A 19780-nucleotide genomic window follows, 5' to 3' on the forward strand; every position below is an offset into this window, starting at 1 on the left:
TTATACATTAAATGGCCATTTTTACATGATTGCTTACATTATATTATTTAAGCCAATAAGGTAACCAGCCTGATCATGAGTTAAACATGGCATACACTATATGTGTGCTACTTCCTGTTTGACACCCTGTAATGGTCACAAAATATGTTATTGGTGAGGATTAATGCTTGTGATGCTTACAATGGCCCAAATGTCACAGCATACCTGCCATGTTACAGGCTGTGTTTTGTAAAGGCCACTAAGGAGCTGTTTGCCTGTACAATTATCTGTACTTATAACCTTTGCATTTATAGCTTGATAAGGCTTAATACAAATGACCACTAATTGGCACTTTTTTGTTTTTCCCCAAACACAGCACGGGATCGAGCAAGACAGGCCCAGGAGGAGGCAGAGGTGGGCCAGGAGGAGCTTGCCCAACCAAGGGCCGAGGAGGTGCTTCCTGAGGAAGGGATGGCGGAGGAGGTGGCAGAGGAAGTGGAGGAGGAGGAGGGGTGGGCTGTGGAGGCGCTGCCACCAGAGGAGGAGGTCCCAGCAGAGGAGGAGGTGCCACCAGTGGAGGCCCCTGAGGAAGAGGAAGAGGAGGAGGTTGAGGCCTGTGAGGTCGTCCAGGCGGCCGAAATTGGTATGTATACATAAGGATTAATTTATCCTTTTGTCATCTACTATTTGCTATGTAGCACTGGTGATTCAATTGTGTTTTTCAATACTATAAAGTGATAAAAAAAACTGGGTAGCAACAGACACACTTAGGGGTTAGATAGGGTGGGCAAACCATCCCTTTCATCCAGGACACATATTTATGACAGGAAAAAAGTGGTTGTGGTAGCAACCTATTAGGCGCCTGTGGTGGGATGGTTTGTGGAGCTGCTACTATGAAAGGGGGTGAGAGCCCCTTAAGGAATACAAAAATACAAAAAGAAAGGTAGTAGCGCTAGACAATATCAGATATAAAATTAGCAGGGTTTATTGAACACAATTAAAAATAGCACAAGAAATGAATAATAGTATGCATATGCAAATGGCTGGGCACCTAGTGCGCTAATAATGGTCCATTCCTAGTACACCGCCAAGTAATTTGTTCCAGTAAAAGTGTCCAGAGCTGAAAAGGTATTCAAAAGAGGATATAGTTACCGCAGGGAAATGTCCACATGGAAGATAATTAATCCTTGATGAGGAAAGCAAAATTGCTGAGGTCTTCAGGTGGTTAGATGGAATTCCCGAATATTGATGCGGAGATTGATACAACCATCGATCGGTTCTGGTGGCGGCTGTTCTGGGCCAAATAGTAGCGAAGATAGCTTTGAGGGGTGCCAAGATGCCTGCTCCTGACGCGTTTCGCTGTCTCGAGGTACAGCTTTATCAAAGTCCTTCTTCTGAAGTCCTGCTTCTGAAGAAGGACTTACAGTAGTTCCGAAACGCGTCTAGCATGCTACCCAGCTTTTAATTGTTGGACCGGTGTATCTTGGAGGGCTCTGCGGCGTGGATCCTAAGGACTGTGGCTGTCTGTTTCCGGAAACGGGGAACCCAGGACCAAAGGACTCTGAACAACATCTGCCTGCTGTTTTGCCCCAAAGGATCACTTGTCTTGTGCTTTTACCAAAGTCACTTTATTGTAAGTGCAACTATTGTATTAAATTCTTTTTATCCAATTGATCTGCACTATGCTTTGTTGTATTGTGTCTCCCCTGTTTCATCATTAGGGGAGAACCAAAGAACTCTGCAATTTGGTACTACACTCTGTGAAATCAGTTAACCAGTACCCTTTTGAGCATAAGTATTGTTCATTATTTACATATTGTCACCTTGAGTGCTGATTTTTCAAGTTCACAATCTTTCTGTTGCGCGCCACCGTCCGGTGCTCCCAGTGCCCGGACGGACGGCGAGTAGTGAGGGCAGCAACAACGCGGCTGACGCCAGTCAGCCACGTCCCAAGCCTCCTTCCGAGGCCAGGCGTCGGGGCGTTGCTAGGCAACGTCCCCGACTTCCGCCTGGCCGCAACGCGGCGAATGACGGCAGCGCAGCTGACACACGTCAGCCGCGTTACAAGCCTCCTTCTGAGGCAGAGAGTCGGGGCGTTGCTAGGCAACATCCCCGACTTCTGCCTGGCCGCAATACGCGCGCACTTCATCCAGGCGGCGCGCTATTTGAATAAATAGCCGGCGTCTGCTGGGCACAGACGCCGGTTATAGCGTTTCTCTCAGCGTGTTCCTGGCCTGGAGCTGGCCAGCTGCCCTTGCTCCAAGGACCTGTTCCTGAATTTCTTTGTCAGCCCTGCTCGTGGTTTCCCTTCTCCAGCCTGCTTTGTGGGATATCTGTCTGCCTGGTGTTGGTGCTCGCAGGTCCAAGTAAGTGCTCCAGTGGAGCCTGGTGTCTATCTTTTGGGACTGCCGAGTTCCTGCTTTTGTACCATCTCTCATTGACACCTGTGCAGTTCCCTTAGGAACGCTGGACTTGCCCCGCCGAGGGCTTCAGTCATTCCCATTGCCTGTACCCTGCTCTCCTTTTTCTCTCTCATTCACCTCCCTCCTTTTAGTCTTCTTCATAGGCAGGGATCATTGCATTTTCTCCTCAGTGTGTTTGTTTTGGGGATTCGTACCTTGGTGTCTCTCAGTATTTTGGTGATTCCCCATTTCTTGGTTCCAGGTGTTTGCGACTGGGTCGCCCTCCCGGTTTTGGCCAGGTGCCGGCAGATAGGGGTTATTCTCAGTTAGGCCCTGTAGTCAGAATATCCTTTTGAGTTATCCCTGGCAATCCCCTATCCCTTGTCCTCACATAGACCTAGCTGCATCGGGGTTGGAGCGGGCATAACTCGCTCCTTCGGACGCGGCGGCCACAGGTGAAGCCTAGTTCCCGCAGGGATTTGTCATCTGCCCGGGGTTCTCAACAGAGTCAGCGTAGGTTTCGCCGTGGCCGTCCTGACCGGCGGTCCCGGCTGTGGGCTCACGCCTGAACCTCCATTCCCCGTTTCCCTGTATCTGCACTCCGGGCTCAACGGCAGCCATAACATTATAACCGGCCCTAACGGGTCATATAAAGAGGTCTTTATATAACCAACCTTTTGCTTAGAGTTGTCGTGGTTTTTTTTTGTATAATGAATCCCAGTATTGACTGGAGCGCGGCGCAAATTGCCCATTGGGGCTCTTACTGTACACAGCATTGTCTCAATACCTCGGTCTTAGTGGCGTCTGTCTCCCTCTGTGGGATACCCCCCCCCCCGCTTACAAAGACTTTGCGGATGTGTTTTCTAAGGGGAAAGCAGACAGCCTTCCGCCCCATCGCCCATACGATTGTGCCATTCAGATTATCCCCAGTGCTCCCTTGCCCAAGGGCAGATTGTATGCCTTATCCATCCCAGAGACTAATGTAGGGTACACACCAGGACGACCTGCTCACGATGCACATCGTGAGCGGGTCGTCAGTGTCTCGTCCGACCCGCTCACGATGACGCGGGAGGGCACGACCCGCTCACGATGTGCACCGTGAGCGGGTCCGATCCGATGGCGACCCGCACCCGGTTGTATGGTCGTCATTGAGATCCTACCTGCAGCAGGTAGGATCTCAATAACGACCGACCGACCCGCGGGACCGCGCATCGGATCGGAATCGCTCCACACCAGCTCAGAAAAGGGCCCAATCAGCACACAATCTGCATCCAATTGATCGGAATCGGATCTAGATTGTGCTGATCGGGCCCTAGTCGTCCTGGTGTGTACCAGGCATAAGGCAATGGATGAATATGTACAGGAGAGTCTCAAGAAAGGGTTCATCCGCCCGTCAAAGTCCCCTCTCAGTGCGGGTTTTTTTTTTGTGGCCAAGAAGGATGGTTCCTTAAGGCCTTGTATTGATTTCCGGGCCTTAAATAAAATCACGGTAAAAAATACCTATCCCCTTTCTTTGATCACGGCGCTTTTTGATCAGTTGCGGTCTGCAACAATATTTTCCAAAATTGATTTGAGAGGCGCTTATAATCTCATCAGGATCAAGGAAGGTCGATGAGTGGAAGACGGCTTTTAGTACTCATACGGGGCATTATGAGTACTTGGTCATGCCCTTTGGTCTCTCTAATGCCCCTGCCGTGTTCCAGGACTTTATCAATGATGTCCTTCGTGATTTTTTTAGGTCATTTTGTAGTCGTTTACCTGGACGACATTTTGATTTTTTCACAAGACGTGAATATACATAGAACTCAGGTTCGACAGGTCTTGCAAAGATTGAGAGAAAATCAATTATTTGCCAAATTAGAGAAGTGTGAGTTCCAGGTCACACAGGTTTCTTTTTTAGGCTACATTATTTCCTCTCATGGGTTTCAAATGGATCCCAAGAAGCTTCAAGCGGTGGTGGACTGGGCCCGTCCTACCAGCTTGAAGGCTGTCCTTTGCCAATTATTATAGACGCTTTATCCATTCTTTTTCCTCTATTGTCGCACCATTGGTGGCGTTAACCAAGAAGGGTGCTGATCCATCTCAGTGGTCTCCGCAGGTGGAGCGGTCCTTTGAAATGTTAAAGCAGGCATTTGTCTCGGCTCCTGTTCTGAGACATCCGGATCCAGACCTTCCCTTTGTTGTGGAGGTAGATGCTTCCGAAGTAGGGGCGGGAGCAGTGTTATCCCAAAGAGATCCAGAGTCACTGGAGTTACACCCCTGTGCTTATATGTCTCGGAAATTCTCACAAGCAGAGGCCAACTATGACGTTGGTAATAGAGAATTGCTGGCCATCAAGTGGGCCTTTGACGAGTGGCGCCACTGGTTGGAAGGAGCAGTGCATCAGATCCTTGTCCTCACGGATCACAAAAACCTGCAATATATTGAGACTGCAAAAAGGCTTAATGCTCGACAGGCCCGTTGGGCATTATTTTTTATGCGCTTTAATTTTGTCATCTCTTATAGACCAGGCTCAAAGAACATTCGAGCTGATGCCCTGTCTCAGTGTTTTTTGCCTCGGCATGACGACAAGACCAGTAAGAGTTCGATAGTGCCAACATCTTGTATTTTGGTCGGAGCTCAGCAGACTCTGGAGGCCCTCATACGTCAGGCTCAGAGTCAAGCACCAGCCCGGACCCCCATCAACAAGTTATTTGTTCCCCCATCTCTTAGACGAAGGGTGCTTATGGAGTTCCACGATTCTAAACTGGCCGGTCATCCGGGAGTCATCAAAACCGGGAAACTTCTCTCTCATACTGTTTGGTGGCCTGGTATGGCACGAGATACCAGAGAATTTGTTTTGTCTTTTCCAGACTGTGCCCGGCATAAAGTTCCGAGGTCTCGGCCCATGGGGGAACTGATTCCGTTGTCCATCCCTGTCAGACCCTGGTTGCATCTGGCGATGGATTTTATTGTCGGGTTACCAGTGTCCGCCCACTGCCAAGTAGTGTGGGTCGTGATTGACAGGTTTTCTAAAATGGCACACTTTGTAGCCTTGAGGCAATTACCATCAGCCAAGGAGTTGGTAACTCTGTTTTTGCAGCATATTTTCAGACTGCATGGGCTACCGTCAGATATTGTGTCTGATCGCGGTCCACAATTTGTAGCACAGTTTTGGAGACTCTTCTGTGCTGCTTTAAAGGTTAAGACCAGCCTGACCTCGGCCTTTCACCCTCAGTCCAATGGACAAACGGAGCGATTGAACCAGTCACTCAAACAATATTTGAGATGCTTTGTATCCAAATGGCAGAATGATTGGGCAAGTTTTCTACCGCTTGCCGAATTCGCATATAACAACGCACACCATTCTGCTTCCAGGACTTCCCCGTTCTTCGCGGTATACGGATTTCATCCCCGAGCAAACTCCTTGGGTCCCGAAGCTTCCAGATCCATCTCCCCTTCGGCTTCTCGACTCAGAGTCATTTGGAGGAGTGTTCACGTTGCTCTTAAAGAGGCGGCACTTAGGGAGAAGGTGTCGGCAGACAAGGGCAGACGTCCCTGTCATTTCAAAGTCGGGGATTGGGTCTGGTTGTCGACCCGCAATATCAAGCTTCACCAACCGTCAGCAAGGTTGGGTCCGCGATTCATTGGTCCCTTTCGGATCATTAAGAAGATAAATCCAGTCGCGTTTCGCTTGTCCTTACCCAAATCCCTCAGGATTGCCAATACCTTTCATGCCTCCCTGCTTAAACCAGTCTTCTTTTCTCAAAAGTTCCCTCGCAGAAGGGACACGGGAGCTTCCTGAGTAATGGTACGGGGACAACAGGAGTTCCCGGTAGAAAAGATTCTGCACTCCAAGTTCATGAGAGGTTCTTTGCAGTTTTTGGTTCACTGGAGAGGGTTTGGTCCTGAAGAGAGGTCATGGGTTCCTGACAAAGATCTTCACGCGCCCAACCTCAAAAGGATTTTCTTTAGAGAATTTCCTAGTAAACCCGGTGGTAAAGGGTTGTTAACCCTTCCTCAAGGGGGGGGGTACTGTTGCGCGCCGCCGTCCGGTGCTCCAAGTGCCCGGACGGACGGCGAGTAGTGAGGGCAGCAACAACGCGGCTGACGCGAGTCAGCCGCGTCCCAAGCCTCCTTCCGAGGCCAGGCGTCGGGGCGTTGCTAGGCAATGTCCCCGACTTCCGCCCGGCCGCAACGCGGCGAATGACGGCAGCGCAGCTGACACACGTCAGCCGCGTTACAAGCCTCCTTCTGAGGCAGAGAGTCGGGGCGTTGCTAGGCAACGTCCCCGACTTCCGCCTGGCAGCAATACGCGCGCACGTCATCCAGGCGGCGCGCTATTTGAATAAATAGCCGGCGTCTGCTGGGCACAGACGCCGGTTATAGCGTTTCTCTCAGCGTGTTCCCGGCCTGGAGCTGGCCAGCTGCCCTTGCTCCAAGGACCTGTTCCTGGATTTCTTTGTCAGCCCTGCTCGTGGTTTCCCTTCTCCGGCCTGCTTTGTGGGATATCTGTCTGCTTGGTGTTGGTGCTCGCAGGTCCAAGTAAGTGCTCCAGTGGAGCCTGGTGTCTATCTTTTGGGACTGCCGAGTTCCTGCTTTTGTACCATCTCTCATTGACACCTGTGCAGTTCCCTTAGGAACGCTGGACTTGCCCCGTCGAGGGCTTCAGTCATTCCCATTGCCTGTACCCTGCTCCCCTTTTTCTCTCTCATTCACCTCCCTCCTTTTAGTCTTCTTCATAGGCAGGGATCATTGCATTTTCTCCTCAGTGTGTTTGTTTTGGGGATTCGTACCTTGGTGTCCCTCAGAATTGTGGTGATTCCCCATTTCTTGGTTCCAGGTGTTTGCGACTGGGTCGCCCTCCCGGTTTTGGCCAGGTGCCGGCAGATAGGGGTTATTCCCAGTTAGGTCCTGTAGTCAGAATATCCTTTTGATTTACCCCTGGCAATCCCCTATCCCTTGTCCTCACATAGACCTAGCTGCATCGGGGTTGGAGCGGGCATAACTCGCTCCTTCGGACGCGGCGGCCACAGGTGAAGCCTAGTTCCCGCAGGGATTTGTCATCTGCCCGGGGATCTCAACCGAGTCAGCGTAGGTTTCGCCGTGGCCGTCCTGACCAGCGGTCCCGGCTGTGGGCTCACGCCTGAACCTCCATTCCCCGTTTCCCTGTATCTGCACTCCGGGCTCAACGGCAGCCATAGCACTTTCTTTCCATAGTGTCTGATATAGCTCAGCAGATTCCATTACAGTGTCTTATATAGCGCAGCAGATTCCATTACAGTGTCTTATATAGTGCAGCAGATTCCGTTACAGTGTCTTATATAGCGCAGCAGATTCCGTTACAGTATCTTATATGGCGCAGCAGATTCCGTTACAGTGTCTGATATAGCACAGCAGATTCCGTTACAGTGTCTGATATAGCTCAGCAGATTCCATTACAGTGTCTTCTATAGCGCAGCAGATTCCGTTACAGTGTCTTATATAGCGCAACAGATTCCGTTACAGTGTCTGATATAGCTCAGCAGATTCCATTACAGATTCCGTTACAGTGTCTGATATAGCTCAGCAGATTCCATTACAGTGTCTTATATAGCGCAGCAGATTCCGTTACAGTGTCTTATATAGTGCAGCAGATTCCGTTACAGTGTCTTATATAGCGCAGCAGATTCCGTTACAGCGTCTTATATAGTGCAGCAGATTCAGTTGCAATGTCTTATATAGCACGGCAGATTCTGTTACAGGTTCTTATATAGCGCAGCAGATTCCGTTACAGTTTCTTATATAACGCAGCAGATTCCGTTACAGTTTCTTATATAGCGAGGCAGATTCCGTTAGTGTCTGATATAGCACAGCAGATTCCGTTATAGTTTCTTATATAGCGCAGCAGATTCCGTTACAGTGTCTTATATAACGCAGCAGATTCCGTTAGTGTCTTATTTAGCGCAGCAGATTCTGTTACAGCGTCTTTTATAGCGCAGCAGATTCCGTTACAGCGTCTTATATAGCGCAGCTGATTCCATTACAGCGTCTTATATAGCGCAGCAGATTCCGATACAGCGTCTTATATAGCGCAGCAGATTCCATTAAAGCGTCTTATGTAGCGCAGCAGATACCGTTACAGCGTCTTATATAACGCAGCAGATTCCGTTACAGTGTCTTATATAGCGCAGCAGATTCCGTTACAGTTTCTTTTATAACGCAGCAGATTCCGTTACAGTTTCTTATATAGCGAGGCAGATTCCGTTAGTGTCTTATATAGCGCAGCAGATTCCGTTACAGTTTCTTATATAGCGCAGCAGATTCCGTTACAGTGTCTTATATAACGCAGCAGATTCCGTTACAGTTTCTTATATAACGCAGCAGATTCCGTTACAGTTTCTTATATAGCGCGGCAGAATCCGTTACAGTGTCCTATATAGTGCGGCAGATTCCATTACAGTTTCTTATATAGCGCGGCAGATTCCGTTACAGTGTTTTATATAGCGCAGCAGATTCAGTTACAGTGTCTTATATAGCGCAAAAGGTTCCGTTACAGCGTCTTATATAGCGCAGCAGATTCCGTTAGTGTACTATATAGTGCAGCAGATTCCGTTACAGTGTCTTATATAGCGCAGCAGATTCCGGTACAGTGTCTTATATAGCGCAGCAGATTCCGTTACAGTGTCTTATATAGCGCAGCAGATTCCGTTACAGTGTCTTATATAGCGCAGCAGATTCCGTTACAGTTTCTTATATAGCGAGGCAGATTCCGTTAGTGTCCTATATAGCGCAGCAGATTCCGTTACAGTTTCTTATATAGCGCAGCAGATTCCGTTACAGTGTCTTATATAACGCAGCAGATTCCGTTACAGTTTCATATATAACGCAGCAGATTCCGTTACAGTTTCTTATATAGCGCGGCAGATTCCGTTACAGTGTCTTATATAACGCGGCAGATTCCATTACAGTTTCTTATATAGCGCTGCAGATTCCGTTACAGTGTTTTATATAGCGCAGCAGATTCCGTTACAGTGTCTTATATAGCGCAGCAGGTTCCGTTACAGCGTCTTATATAGCGCAGCAGATTCCGTTACAGTGTACTATATAGTGCAGCAGATTCCGTTACAGTGTCTTATATAGCGCAGCAGTTTCCGTTACAGTGTCTTATATAGCGCAGCAAATTCCGTTACAGTGTCTTATATAGCGCAGCAGATTTCGTTACTGTAACGGAATCTGCTGCGCTATATAAAACACTGTAACTGAATCTGCTGCGCTATATAAGACACTGTAACGGAATCTGCTGCGCTATAGAAGACACTGTAACGGAATCTGCTGCGCTATATAAGACACTGTAACGGAATTTGCTGCACTATATAGTACACTGTAACGGAATCTGCTGCGCTATATAAGACGCTGTAACGGAACCTGCTGCGCTATATAAGACACTGTAACGGAATCTGCTGCGCTATATAAAACACTGTAACGGAATCTGCTGCGCTATATAAGAAACTGTAACGGAACCTGCTGCGTTATATAAGACACTAACGGAATCTGCTGCGCTATATAAGACATTGTAATGGAATCTGCTGCACTATATAAGAAACTGTAACGGAATCTGCTGCGTTATATAAGACAGTAACGGAATCTGCTGCGCTATATAAGAAACTGTAACGGAATCTGCTGTGTTATATAAGACACTGTAACTGAATCTGCTGCGCTATATAAAACACTGTAACGGAATCTGCTGCGCTATATAAGACACTGTAACGGAATCTGCTGCGCTATATAAGACACTGTAACGGAATATGCTGCACTATATAGTACACTGTAACGGAATCTGCTGCGCTATATAAGACGCTGTAACTGAACCTGCTGCGCTATATAAGACACTGTAACGGTATCTGCTGCGCTATATAAAACACTGTAACGCAATCTGCTGCGCTATATAAGAAACTGTAACGGAACCTGCTGCGTTATATAAGACACTAACGGAATCTGCTGCGCTATATAAGAAACTGTAACGGAATCTGCTGCGTTATATAAGACAGTAACGGAATCTGCTGCGCTATATAAGACGCTGTAACATAATCTGCTGCGCTATATAAGACGCTGTAACGGAATTTGCTGCGCTATATAATACACGGTAACGGAATCTGCTACGCTATATAAGACACTGTAACGGAATCTGCTGCGCTATATAAGACGCTGTAACGGAATCTGCTGCGCTATATAAGACGCTGTAACATAATCTGCTGCGCTATATAAGACGCTGTAACGGAATCTGCTGCGCTATATAAGACGCTGTAACGGAATTTGCTGCGCTATATAAGACACTGTAACGGAATCTGCTGCTGCTATATAAAACTCTGTGTCTTATATAGCGCAGCAGATTCCATTACAGCGTCTTATATAGCGCAGCAGATTCCGTTACAGCGTCTTATATAGCGCAGCAGATTCCGTTACAGTGTATTATATAGCGCAACAGAGTCCGTTACAGTTTCTTATATAGCGCAGCAGATTCCGTTACAGGTTCTTATATAGCAGCAGCAGATTCCGTTACAGTGTTTTATATAGCGCAGCAGATTCCGTTACAGCGTCTTATATAGTGCAGCAAATTCCGTTACAGCGTCTTATATAGCGCAGCAGATTCCGTTACAGCGTCTTATATAGCGCAGCAGATTCCGTTACAGTGTATTATATAGCGCAGCAGATTTCGTTACAGTTTCTTATATAGCGCAGCAGATTCCGGTACAGTGTCTTATATAGTGCCGCAGATTCCGTTACAGTGTATTATATAGCGCAGAGGATTCCGTTACAGTTTCTTATATAGCGCAGCAGATTCCGTTACAGTGTCTTATATAGCGCAGCAGATTCCGTTACAGTGTCTTATATAGCGCAGCAGATTCCGTTACAGTGTCTTATATAGAGCAGCAGATTCCGTTACAGTGTCTTATATAGCGCAACAGATTCCGTTACAGTTTCTTATATAGCGCGGCAGATTCCGTTACAGTGTCTTATATAGCGCGGCAGATTCCATTACAGTTTCTTATATAGTGCGGCAGATTCCGTTATAGTGTTTTATATAGCGCAGCAGATTCCGTTACAGTGTCTTATATAGCGCAGCATTTTCCGTTACATTGTCTTATATAGCGCAGCAGATTCCGTTACAGTGTACTATATAGTGCAGCAGATTCCGTTACAGTGTCTTATATAGCGCAGCAGATTCCGTTACAGTGTCTTATATAGCGCAGCAGATTCCGTTACAGTGTCTTATATAGCGCAGCAGATTCCGTTACTGTAACGGAATCTGCTGCGCTATATAAAACACTGTAACGGAATCTGCTGCGCTATATAAGACACTGTAACGGAATCTGCTGCGCTATAGAAGACACTGTAACGGAATCTGCTGCGCTATATAGTACACTGTAACTGAATCTGCTGCGCTATATAAGACGCCGTAACGGAACCTGCTGCGCTATATAAGACACTGTAACGGAATCTGCTGCGCTATATAAAACACTGTAACGGAATCTGCTGCTCTATATAAGAAACTGTAACGGAACCTGCTGCGTTATATAAGACACTAATGGAATCTGCTGCGCTATATAAGACATTGTAACGGAATCTGCTGCACTATATAAGAAACTGTAACGGAATCTGCTGCGTTATATAAGACAGTAACGGAATCTGCTGCGCTATATAAGAAACTGTAACAGAATCTGCTGTGTTATATAAGACACTGTAACTGAATCTGCTGCGCTATATAAAACACTGTAACGGAATCTGCTGCGCTATATAAGACGCTGTAACGGAATCTGCTGCGCTATATAAGACACTGTAACGGAATCTGCTAAGCTATATAAGACACTGTAACAGAATCTGCTGCGCTATATAAGAAACTGCAACGGAATCTGCTGCGTTATATAAGACAGTAACGGAATCTGCTGCGCTATATAAGAAACTGTAACGGAATCTGCTGCGCTATATAAGACGCTGTAACGGAATTTGCTGCGCTATATAAGACACTGTAACGGAATCTGCTGCTGCTATATAAGAACCTGTAAAGGAATCTGCTGCGCTATATAAAACTCTGTGTCTTATATAGCGCAGCAGATTCCATTACAGCGTCTTATAAAAGCAGCAGATTCCGTTACAGCGTCTTATATAGCGCAGCAGATTCAGTTACAGTGTATTATATAGCGCAACAGAGTCCGTTACAGTTTCTTATATAGCGCAGCAGATTCCGTTACAGGTTCTTATATAGCAGCAGCAGATTCCGTTACAGTGTTTTATATAGCGCAGCAGATTCCGTTACAGGGTCTCATATAGTGCAGCAAATTCTTTTACAGCGTCTTATATAGCGCAGCAGATTCCGTTACAGCGTCTTATATAGCGCAGCAGATTCCGTTACAGTGTATTATATAGCGCAGCAGATTTCGTTACAGTTTCTTATATAGTGCAGCAGATTCCGTTACAGTGTCTTATATAGTGCAGCAGATTCCGGTACAGTGTCTTATATAGTGCCGCAGATTCCGTTACAGTGTATTATATAGCGCAGCAGATTCCGTTACAGTTTCTTATATAGCGCAGCAGATTCCGTTACAGTGTCTTATATAGCGCAGCAGATTCCGTTACAGTGTCTTACATAGAGCAGCAGATTCCGTTACAGTGTCTTATAAAGCGCAGCAGATTAACATAGAAACATAGAATTTGACGGCAGATAAGAACCATTTGGCCCATCTAGTCTGCCCCTTTTTTTACCCTTCAGGTAAACTGAACCCTTTTTAATTCTTATTTCTTTGTAAGGATATTCATATGCCTATCCCAAGCATGTTTAAATTGTTCTACTGTCTTAGCCTCTACCACCTCTGATGGGAGGCTATTCCACTTATCCACTACCCTTTCTGTGAAGTAATTCTTTCTAACATTTCCCCTGAACCTACCTCCCTCCAGTTTCAGTGCATGTCCTCGTGTTTTATTACTTGTTTTCCTTTGAAGAAAATTTCCCACCTGTACTATGTTAAAACCCTTGATATATTTGAAGATTTCTATCATGTCCCCCCTTTCCCTTCTCTGCTCCAAACTATACATGTTATGATCTTTTAGTCTATCCAGGTAAGTTTTGTGATGTAGGCCATGCACCATTTTAGTTGCCCTTCTTTGTACACTCTCCAATATATTTATATCCTTCTGAAGATATGGTCTCCAGAACTGGACACAGTATTCCAGATGAGGCCGTACCAATGACCTATACAGTGGCATTATTACGTCTTTTGTTCTGCTACTGATTCCTCTCCCTATGCAACCAAGCATCTGACTTGCCTTCCTCATTGCTTTGTTACATTGCCTCACTGCCTTTAAGTCACTTGAAATAATGACTCCTAGATCTCTTTCCTCCTCAGTAGTTTCCATTATAGTACCCTTGATACTATATTGAGCCTTTGGGTTTTTGAGTCCCAAGTGCATAATTTAGCATTTTTTAGCATTAAACTGTAGTTGCCATTCTCTTGACCAATTCTCAAGTTTACTTAGATCATCAGCCATTTGATTTACCCCTCCTGGTGTGTCTACTCTGTTGCATATCTTTGTATCATCTGCAAAAAGGCATACTTTCCCTTCAATACCATTTGCAATGTCACTAACAAAAATATTAAAGAGCACTGGTCCAAGTACAGATCCCTGGGGTACTCCACTGGTAACATGTCCCTCCATAGAATGCACTCCATTTAATACAACTGTCTGTTTCCTATCCTGCAACCAGGTTCTTATCCATTTAATTGTTTTATAATCCAATCCCACACTTTCAAGTTTATTTAGCAGCCTGCGATGTGGGACAGGGTCAAATGCCTTACTAAAGTCTAGATATGCCACATCTACAGCCCCCCCTTCATCTAGAATTGTTTGGCATGATCTCCCTGCAGTAAAACCATGCTGTTTTGGATCCTGTAAATTGTTTAATTTAAGATATTCCACTATTCTTTATTTTAATAGTGTTTTCATTATTTTCCCTACTACTGATGTAAGGCTCACTGGTCTGTAGTTACTTGCTTCTTCTTTGCTTCTGCTTTTTTGCAGTTGAACTACATTTGCTTTTCTCCAGTCCTCTGGAACTGCACCTGTATCTTGTGACTGGTTAAATAAATCTGTTAATGGCGCTACCAACACATCTTTTAGTTCTTTTAGTATCCTTGGATGCACTCCGTCTGGCCCCATTGATTTATCCACTTTCAGTCTTGAAAGTTCTGTTAGGACTTTCTCCCTAGTAAATGTACCTCCATCTACCTTATTTTTATGAATGTCCTTGCAACTTAACTGTGGTCCCTTCTCCTTCTATAGTGAATACAGAGCAAAAGTAATTATTTAGATGATCTGCAATTGCCTTGTCTCCCTCCACCAAATTCTCAGTGTCTGTCCACAGTCTTATTATTCCTCCATTTGATTTTCTCCTTTCACTTATATACTTAAAAAAAGTTTGCTTCCTTTATCTACTGACTGAGCCATTTTCTTCTCAGCTTCTGCCTTGGCACGCCTGATCACTTTCTTAGCCTCTTTGCGTCTGGCAAGATACACTTCTTTGTCATTATTATTTTGAGTCTGCTTGTATGTCCTAAAGGCCATCTTTTTTGCTTTTACACTAGTTGATACCTCTTTAGTAAACTATACTGGCTTCCTTTTCCTGGTACTTTTCTTAACCCTTTTGATACAAAGGTCCGTTGCCTTTAGTATTGCACTTTTTAATTTTCTCCACCTCTCCTGCACTCCTTTCAAGTTCCTCCAATCCGCTAATGAGTCGCTTAAACATCTCCCCATTTTTGCAAAGTCAGCCTTCCTAAAATCCAACACCTTAGTTTTTGTGTGACTGGAGTTGGACCCTGCCTTGACACTAAACCATACTGCTTGATGATCACTGGATCCCAGGTTCTCACCCACATATATGTCTGATATCCTGTCACCATTTGTGAGTATTAAATCTAATATTGAGTCTTTGCGAGTAGGCTCCCGCACCAATTGCTTGAGAGAGGCTCCCTGTAGGGAATTTAGAAATTTGCCACTTGTAGATGATCTTGCAAAAGACTCCTCCCAATTCACATCAGGTAGATTAAAGTCTCCCATGATTATGACTTCTCCCTTTAAAGCCATTTTAGTGACATCAAGCAATAGGCTCCTGTCAAAATCCTGCCCCTGGCCTGGTGGCCTATAGATGACCCCAGTACGAATAATGTCCTTCTCCCCCATTTCTATGGTCACCCAAAGGGCCTCAGTTTTTTCTTCAATGTTTTGTATTAAAGTAGCATTTATGTTTTTCTTTACATACATTGCTACCCCTCCTCCGATTCTTCCCATTCTGTACTTCCTAAATAAATTGTATCCTGGTATAGCTACGTCCCAGCCATGGTTCTCATTACACCATGTCTCTGTGATAGCCACAATGTCTAGGTCATCCCTTGTCATTATTGCAATTAGATCAGGAATTTTGTCTCCTAGGCTTCTAGCGTTTGCACACATAGTTTTAAAAATTTTGCCTATGCATCTGTTATTCCTAGCCATGTTCATACAGTACAAAATCGAAATCTAAAGTTGAAATTACCTGTTTGATGATGTTGTTCAATGTCTGTTTTTATTTTTTACTGTTCAGAAAAGCTGCAGGTCACTAATTCTAAGAATATAGTTGTCTGTTCAGGTCAGGCTACACCTGAACACTAACGGCCAAATGGTCAAGGGAGATAATTTGCACTGTGTTTGAGTAGACATCAGGCAGAATGCAACACTAAACTATACTTCACTGAACAACGTCCCCAAACAAGTAATAACAATTACAATCAATTCATTAAATCAGAACGTTTCAAATCATACAAGAGTTTGCATAACACAGAAATAAAGAGAGCATATTGGAGATGAATTACATACTCTTGAGGTATCAATGCAGTCCATGTGTGTTATTGTTGATTTGTAGTAGTTTGCCTTCAGTTTTCCTTCGGTGCAACGCAGGTATAACGCTCGTAGTTATGACTCCTTTTTCCCACTTTAAAACGGCCCACTTCAATACAGGGCCACAGCTTATCTGGCCACAGCCGTATGCAATGAGAACTAATATACTCTAACAATACCTTCTTCCCAATTTCCAATAATTGGAATCTACACCCTCAGTCCCCACCCCCTGCTATACAGATTCCTTTAGTGTCTTATATAACGCAGCAGATTCCGTTACAGTTTCTTATATAGCGCAGCAGATTCCGTTACAGTGTCTTATATAGCGCAGCAGATTCCGTTAGTGTCTTATATAACGCAGCAGATTCTGTTACAGTGTCTTATATAGCGCAGCAGATTCCGTTACAGCGTCTTATATAGCGCAGCACATTCCGTTAGTGTCTTATATAGCGCAGCAGATTACGTTACAGTTTCTTATATAACGCAGCAGATTCCGTTACAGTTTCTTATATAGCGCAGCAGATTCCGTTACAGTTTCTTATATAGCGTCATCTCAGCCTCACCCTGTGTGGAGAATGTGACCTAACTGGTATCTGAGACTTTCACTTTCATTTCTCTCTTCTGCTGCCAGCGATGGCGTCTGCTGATCTGAGACAGGAGCTGGACTGTTCCATCTGCCTGAGCATTTATACAGATCCTGTAACCCTGAGATGTGGCCACAACTTCTGCCGGGTCTGTATTGATCGTGTGCTGGATACACAGGAGGGGGCTGGAGTTTATAGCTGTCCTGACTGCAGAGCAGAGTGTCAGGAGCGTCCTGCACTGATACGGAGCATAGCACTGTGTAACATAGTGGGGAGGTTCCTGTCTGCTCGGCCTGATCAGGAGGAGACCAGGATCTGCTGCACTCACTGTATTCACTCTCCTGTACCTGCTGCTAAGTCCTGTCTGCTGTGTGAGGCTCATCTGTGTGATAATCACCTGAGAGTACACAGCAAGGCAGCAGAACACGTCTTATGTGACCCCACCACTGCCCTGGGGAACAGGAAATGCTCCGTCCATAAGGAATTTTACAGATATTACTGCACTGAGGATGCTGCCTGTATCTGTGTGTCCTGCTGTCTGATTGGGGAGCACAGAGGACATCAGGTGGAGTCATTGGATGAGGCCTCAGAGAAGAAGAAGAAGAAGCTGAGAGATGTTCTACAGAAACTGACCAGGAAGAGAGCGGAGACTGAGAATAGAGTGCAGAGACTGCGAGAGCGCAGGAGAGATGATCAGGGAAAAGCAGCGGGTGTAAGAGAGACAGTCACTGCCCTGTTTAGAGACATCAGGAGACAGCTGGAAGACCTGGAGAAGAGAGTCCTGAGTGAGATCTCCAGGCAGGAACAGCGCGTTTCACTCTCAGTCTCTGATCTGATCCAGCAGCTGGAAATAAAGAAGGACGAGCTGTCCGGGAAGATGCGTCACATTGAGGAGCTGTGTAACATGTCTGACCCAGTGATTGTCTTACAGGAACCGGACACAGGGGACTTGTGTGACACTGAGGACACAGAGAGACATGATAACCAGGTCCGTGGTGCAGGAGGTCTGGGTGTGGGACTCATCTCCCGGACATTACAGACATTATCTGATATAATAACAGGGATAAATACAGGGATCTATGTGCAGGAACCTACAGACCTATTACTGGATGTAGCCACAGCTGGTAATGAGATACAGATATCAGGTGACAGGAAATCTGCATCATTGTCAGATATAGACCAGAATCACCCAGTAACACCAGAGAGATTTCAGTATCGTCAGGTAATCAGCACCAGGAGATTCTCCTCAGGGCGACATTACTGGGAGGTGGATGTCAGTAAGTCAGTGAGGTGGATGGTGGGGATGTGTTATCCCAGTATAGACAGGAGAGAGCTGCAGTCATACATTGGGAATAATAACAAGTCCTGGTGTCTGTATAGGGGTAACAGTCTGTACTCAGTGATACATGACAGTACAGGGATCCGGGTACCTGGTAATATCCCCTATGACAGAGTGAGGATATACCTGGATTATGAGGCAGGACAGATGTCCTTTTATTCTCTGTGTGACCCCATCAGACACTTACACACCTACACCGCCACCCTCACTGAGCCCCTCCATGCTGCATTATGTGTATGGGGAGGGTGTGTAACTATATGTGGGGGAGTCAGGAGCTGGGAGACATTACCATAGGAAATCTACCCAGAGACTGGTGACATCACAGGAAGGGGAATCTGATTGGGGGAACATTCAGCACATGGCTTATGGCTTAGCCCCTCCCCCTGTGTGACCAGGTGACCAATGTGCCTGGAGTTGTTCCAGTATTGGTGCGCTCGATACTGTCATTATAAATATATATTTATGTGAGATTTCTCTGCCTCTGGCTCACTCATAGCTGTGATTGGCTGCAATATCTGTCTGTCACCCAGCATGCACCCTATTACAGTAGTCAGTGCTACACTTTCTCATATTGGCTGTAATTGACACAGAGGGTGAATGGGGAGTTATGTATATAACTAGGTGATTCATCGCGCCCTACGGGCGCTCTTCACACCGTCGTAAGGGGCTGCGCCCCCTTAATTTGTGAACATTTGCACATGAGAAAGATGGTTATAATTGTATGAAAGATGGCCTGTATTGCAACTTGAGTTATAGGTGAAATGTGTTAAATAGAGAGCATATGATGTGGAAGGGGGTGTGTATTGTTTTGTTTAATTAAAAAGCGGTTACAGAGTAAGATGTACATTGATAGTGTGGATGGTACAGTGACATTTGTGGGGGGGGGGGGCTGTGTGTGCATGTTGTTTAGGTGTGTGTGTGCAATAGTATAGTAGGGTGTTTCTGAGTCAGCGGCTCCCCACTGGCGGAGGTCACGACACAGGAAAACAGGAGGCTGGGTAGTGATAGGGGTGTGTGGGCATAAGGGGGACTAAAGAGGAGGGTGGGAGATACTGTGCAGCTTCTGCCAGTGGGTGAGGGTCCAGCGTGGCAGTACAGGAGTACAGGATGGTGGCCCTTAGTCACTGTCTCCTCCTACTGGATGGGAGTTCGGGTGCATGAGAGCAGGAGGCTGGGCTATGAGGCATGATAGGGGCATGTGGGCAAAACAGCGTCAGCAAACTCCCCAGTGGTGGAAGTTACGGTTCAGGAGAGCAGGAAGCTGGGTAGTGATAGGGGTGTGTGAGTATACGGGGGACTAAAGAGGGGCTTAGGGGTGCCGTGAATTGCGGGAGGGGCGCTGGGGTGCCGTGAATCAAGGGAGGGGGGGGGAGCAGTTGTCGGCGAATCGCGGGAGAGGGCGGGGGTCCGCAAAGCGTGGGAGGGGCGTGAATTGCGCAAGGGGGGGTTGTGAATCGCGGGAGGGGGGTGCGCGGGGGGTCCGTGAATTGCGGGAGGGGGGGGGCACGGGGCGCGATGAATCACCTAGTTGGTTATATATTTTTGTAGAAGGATGGTAGGATGTTGCTGTCATTCAGAATGCATTT

General features: G+C 46.2%; 1 protein-coding gene across 1 annotated transcript; it reads left to right on the forward strand.

Moving 5' to 3' along the window:
* The first annotated feature begins 509 nt into the window (after nt 1-509).
* On the forward strand, nt 510-19519 carry LOC146058292 (E3 ubiquitin-protein ligase TRIM11-like). The gene is given in 3 exon segments (XM_083170526.1): nt 510-622; nt 16903-18360; nt 18363-19519. Coding segments are annotated over 2 exon segments (1500 nt in total). The 5' UTR covers nt 510-622; nt 16903-16904; the 3' UTR covers nt 18407-19519.
* Nucleotides 19520-19780: the final 261 nt, after the last annotated feature.

The sequence above is a fragment of the Crinia signifera genome, chromosome 2 (genome assembly GCF_055691185.1).
Source record: "Crinia signifera chromosome 2, ASM5569118v1, whole genome shotgun sequence".
NCBI lineage: Eukaryota > Metazoa > Chordata > Amphibia > Anura > Myobatrachidae > Crinia > Crinia signifera.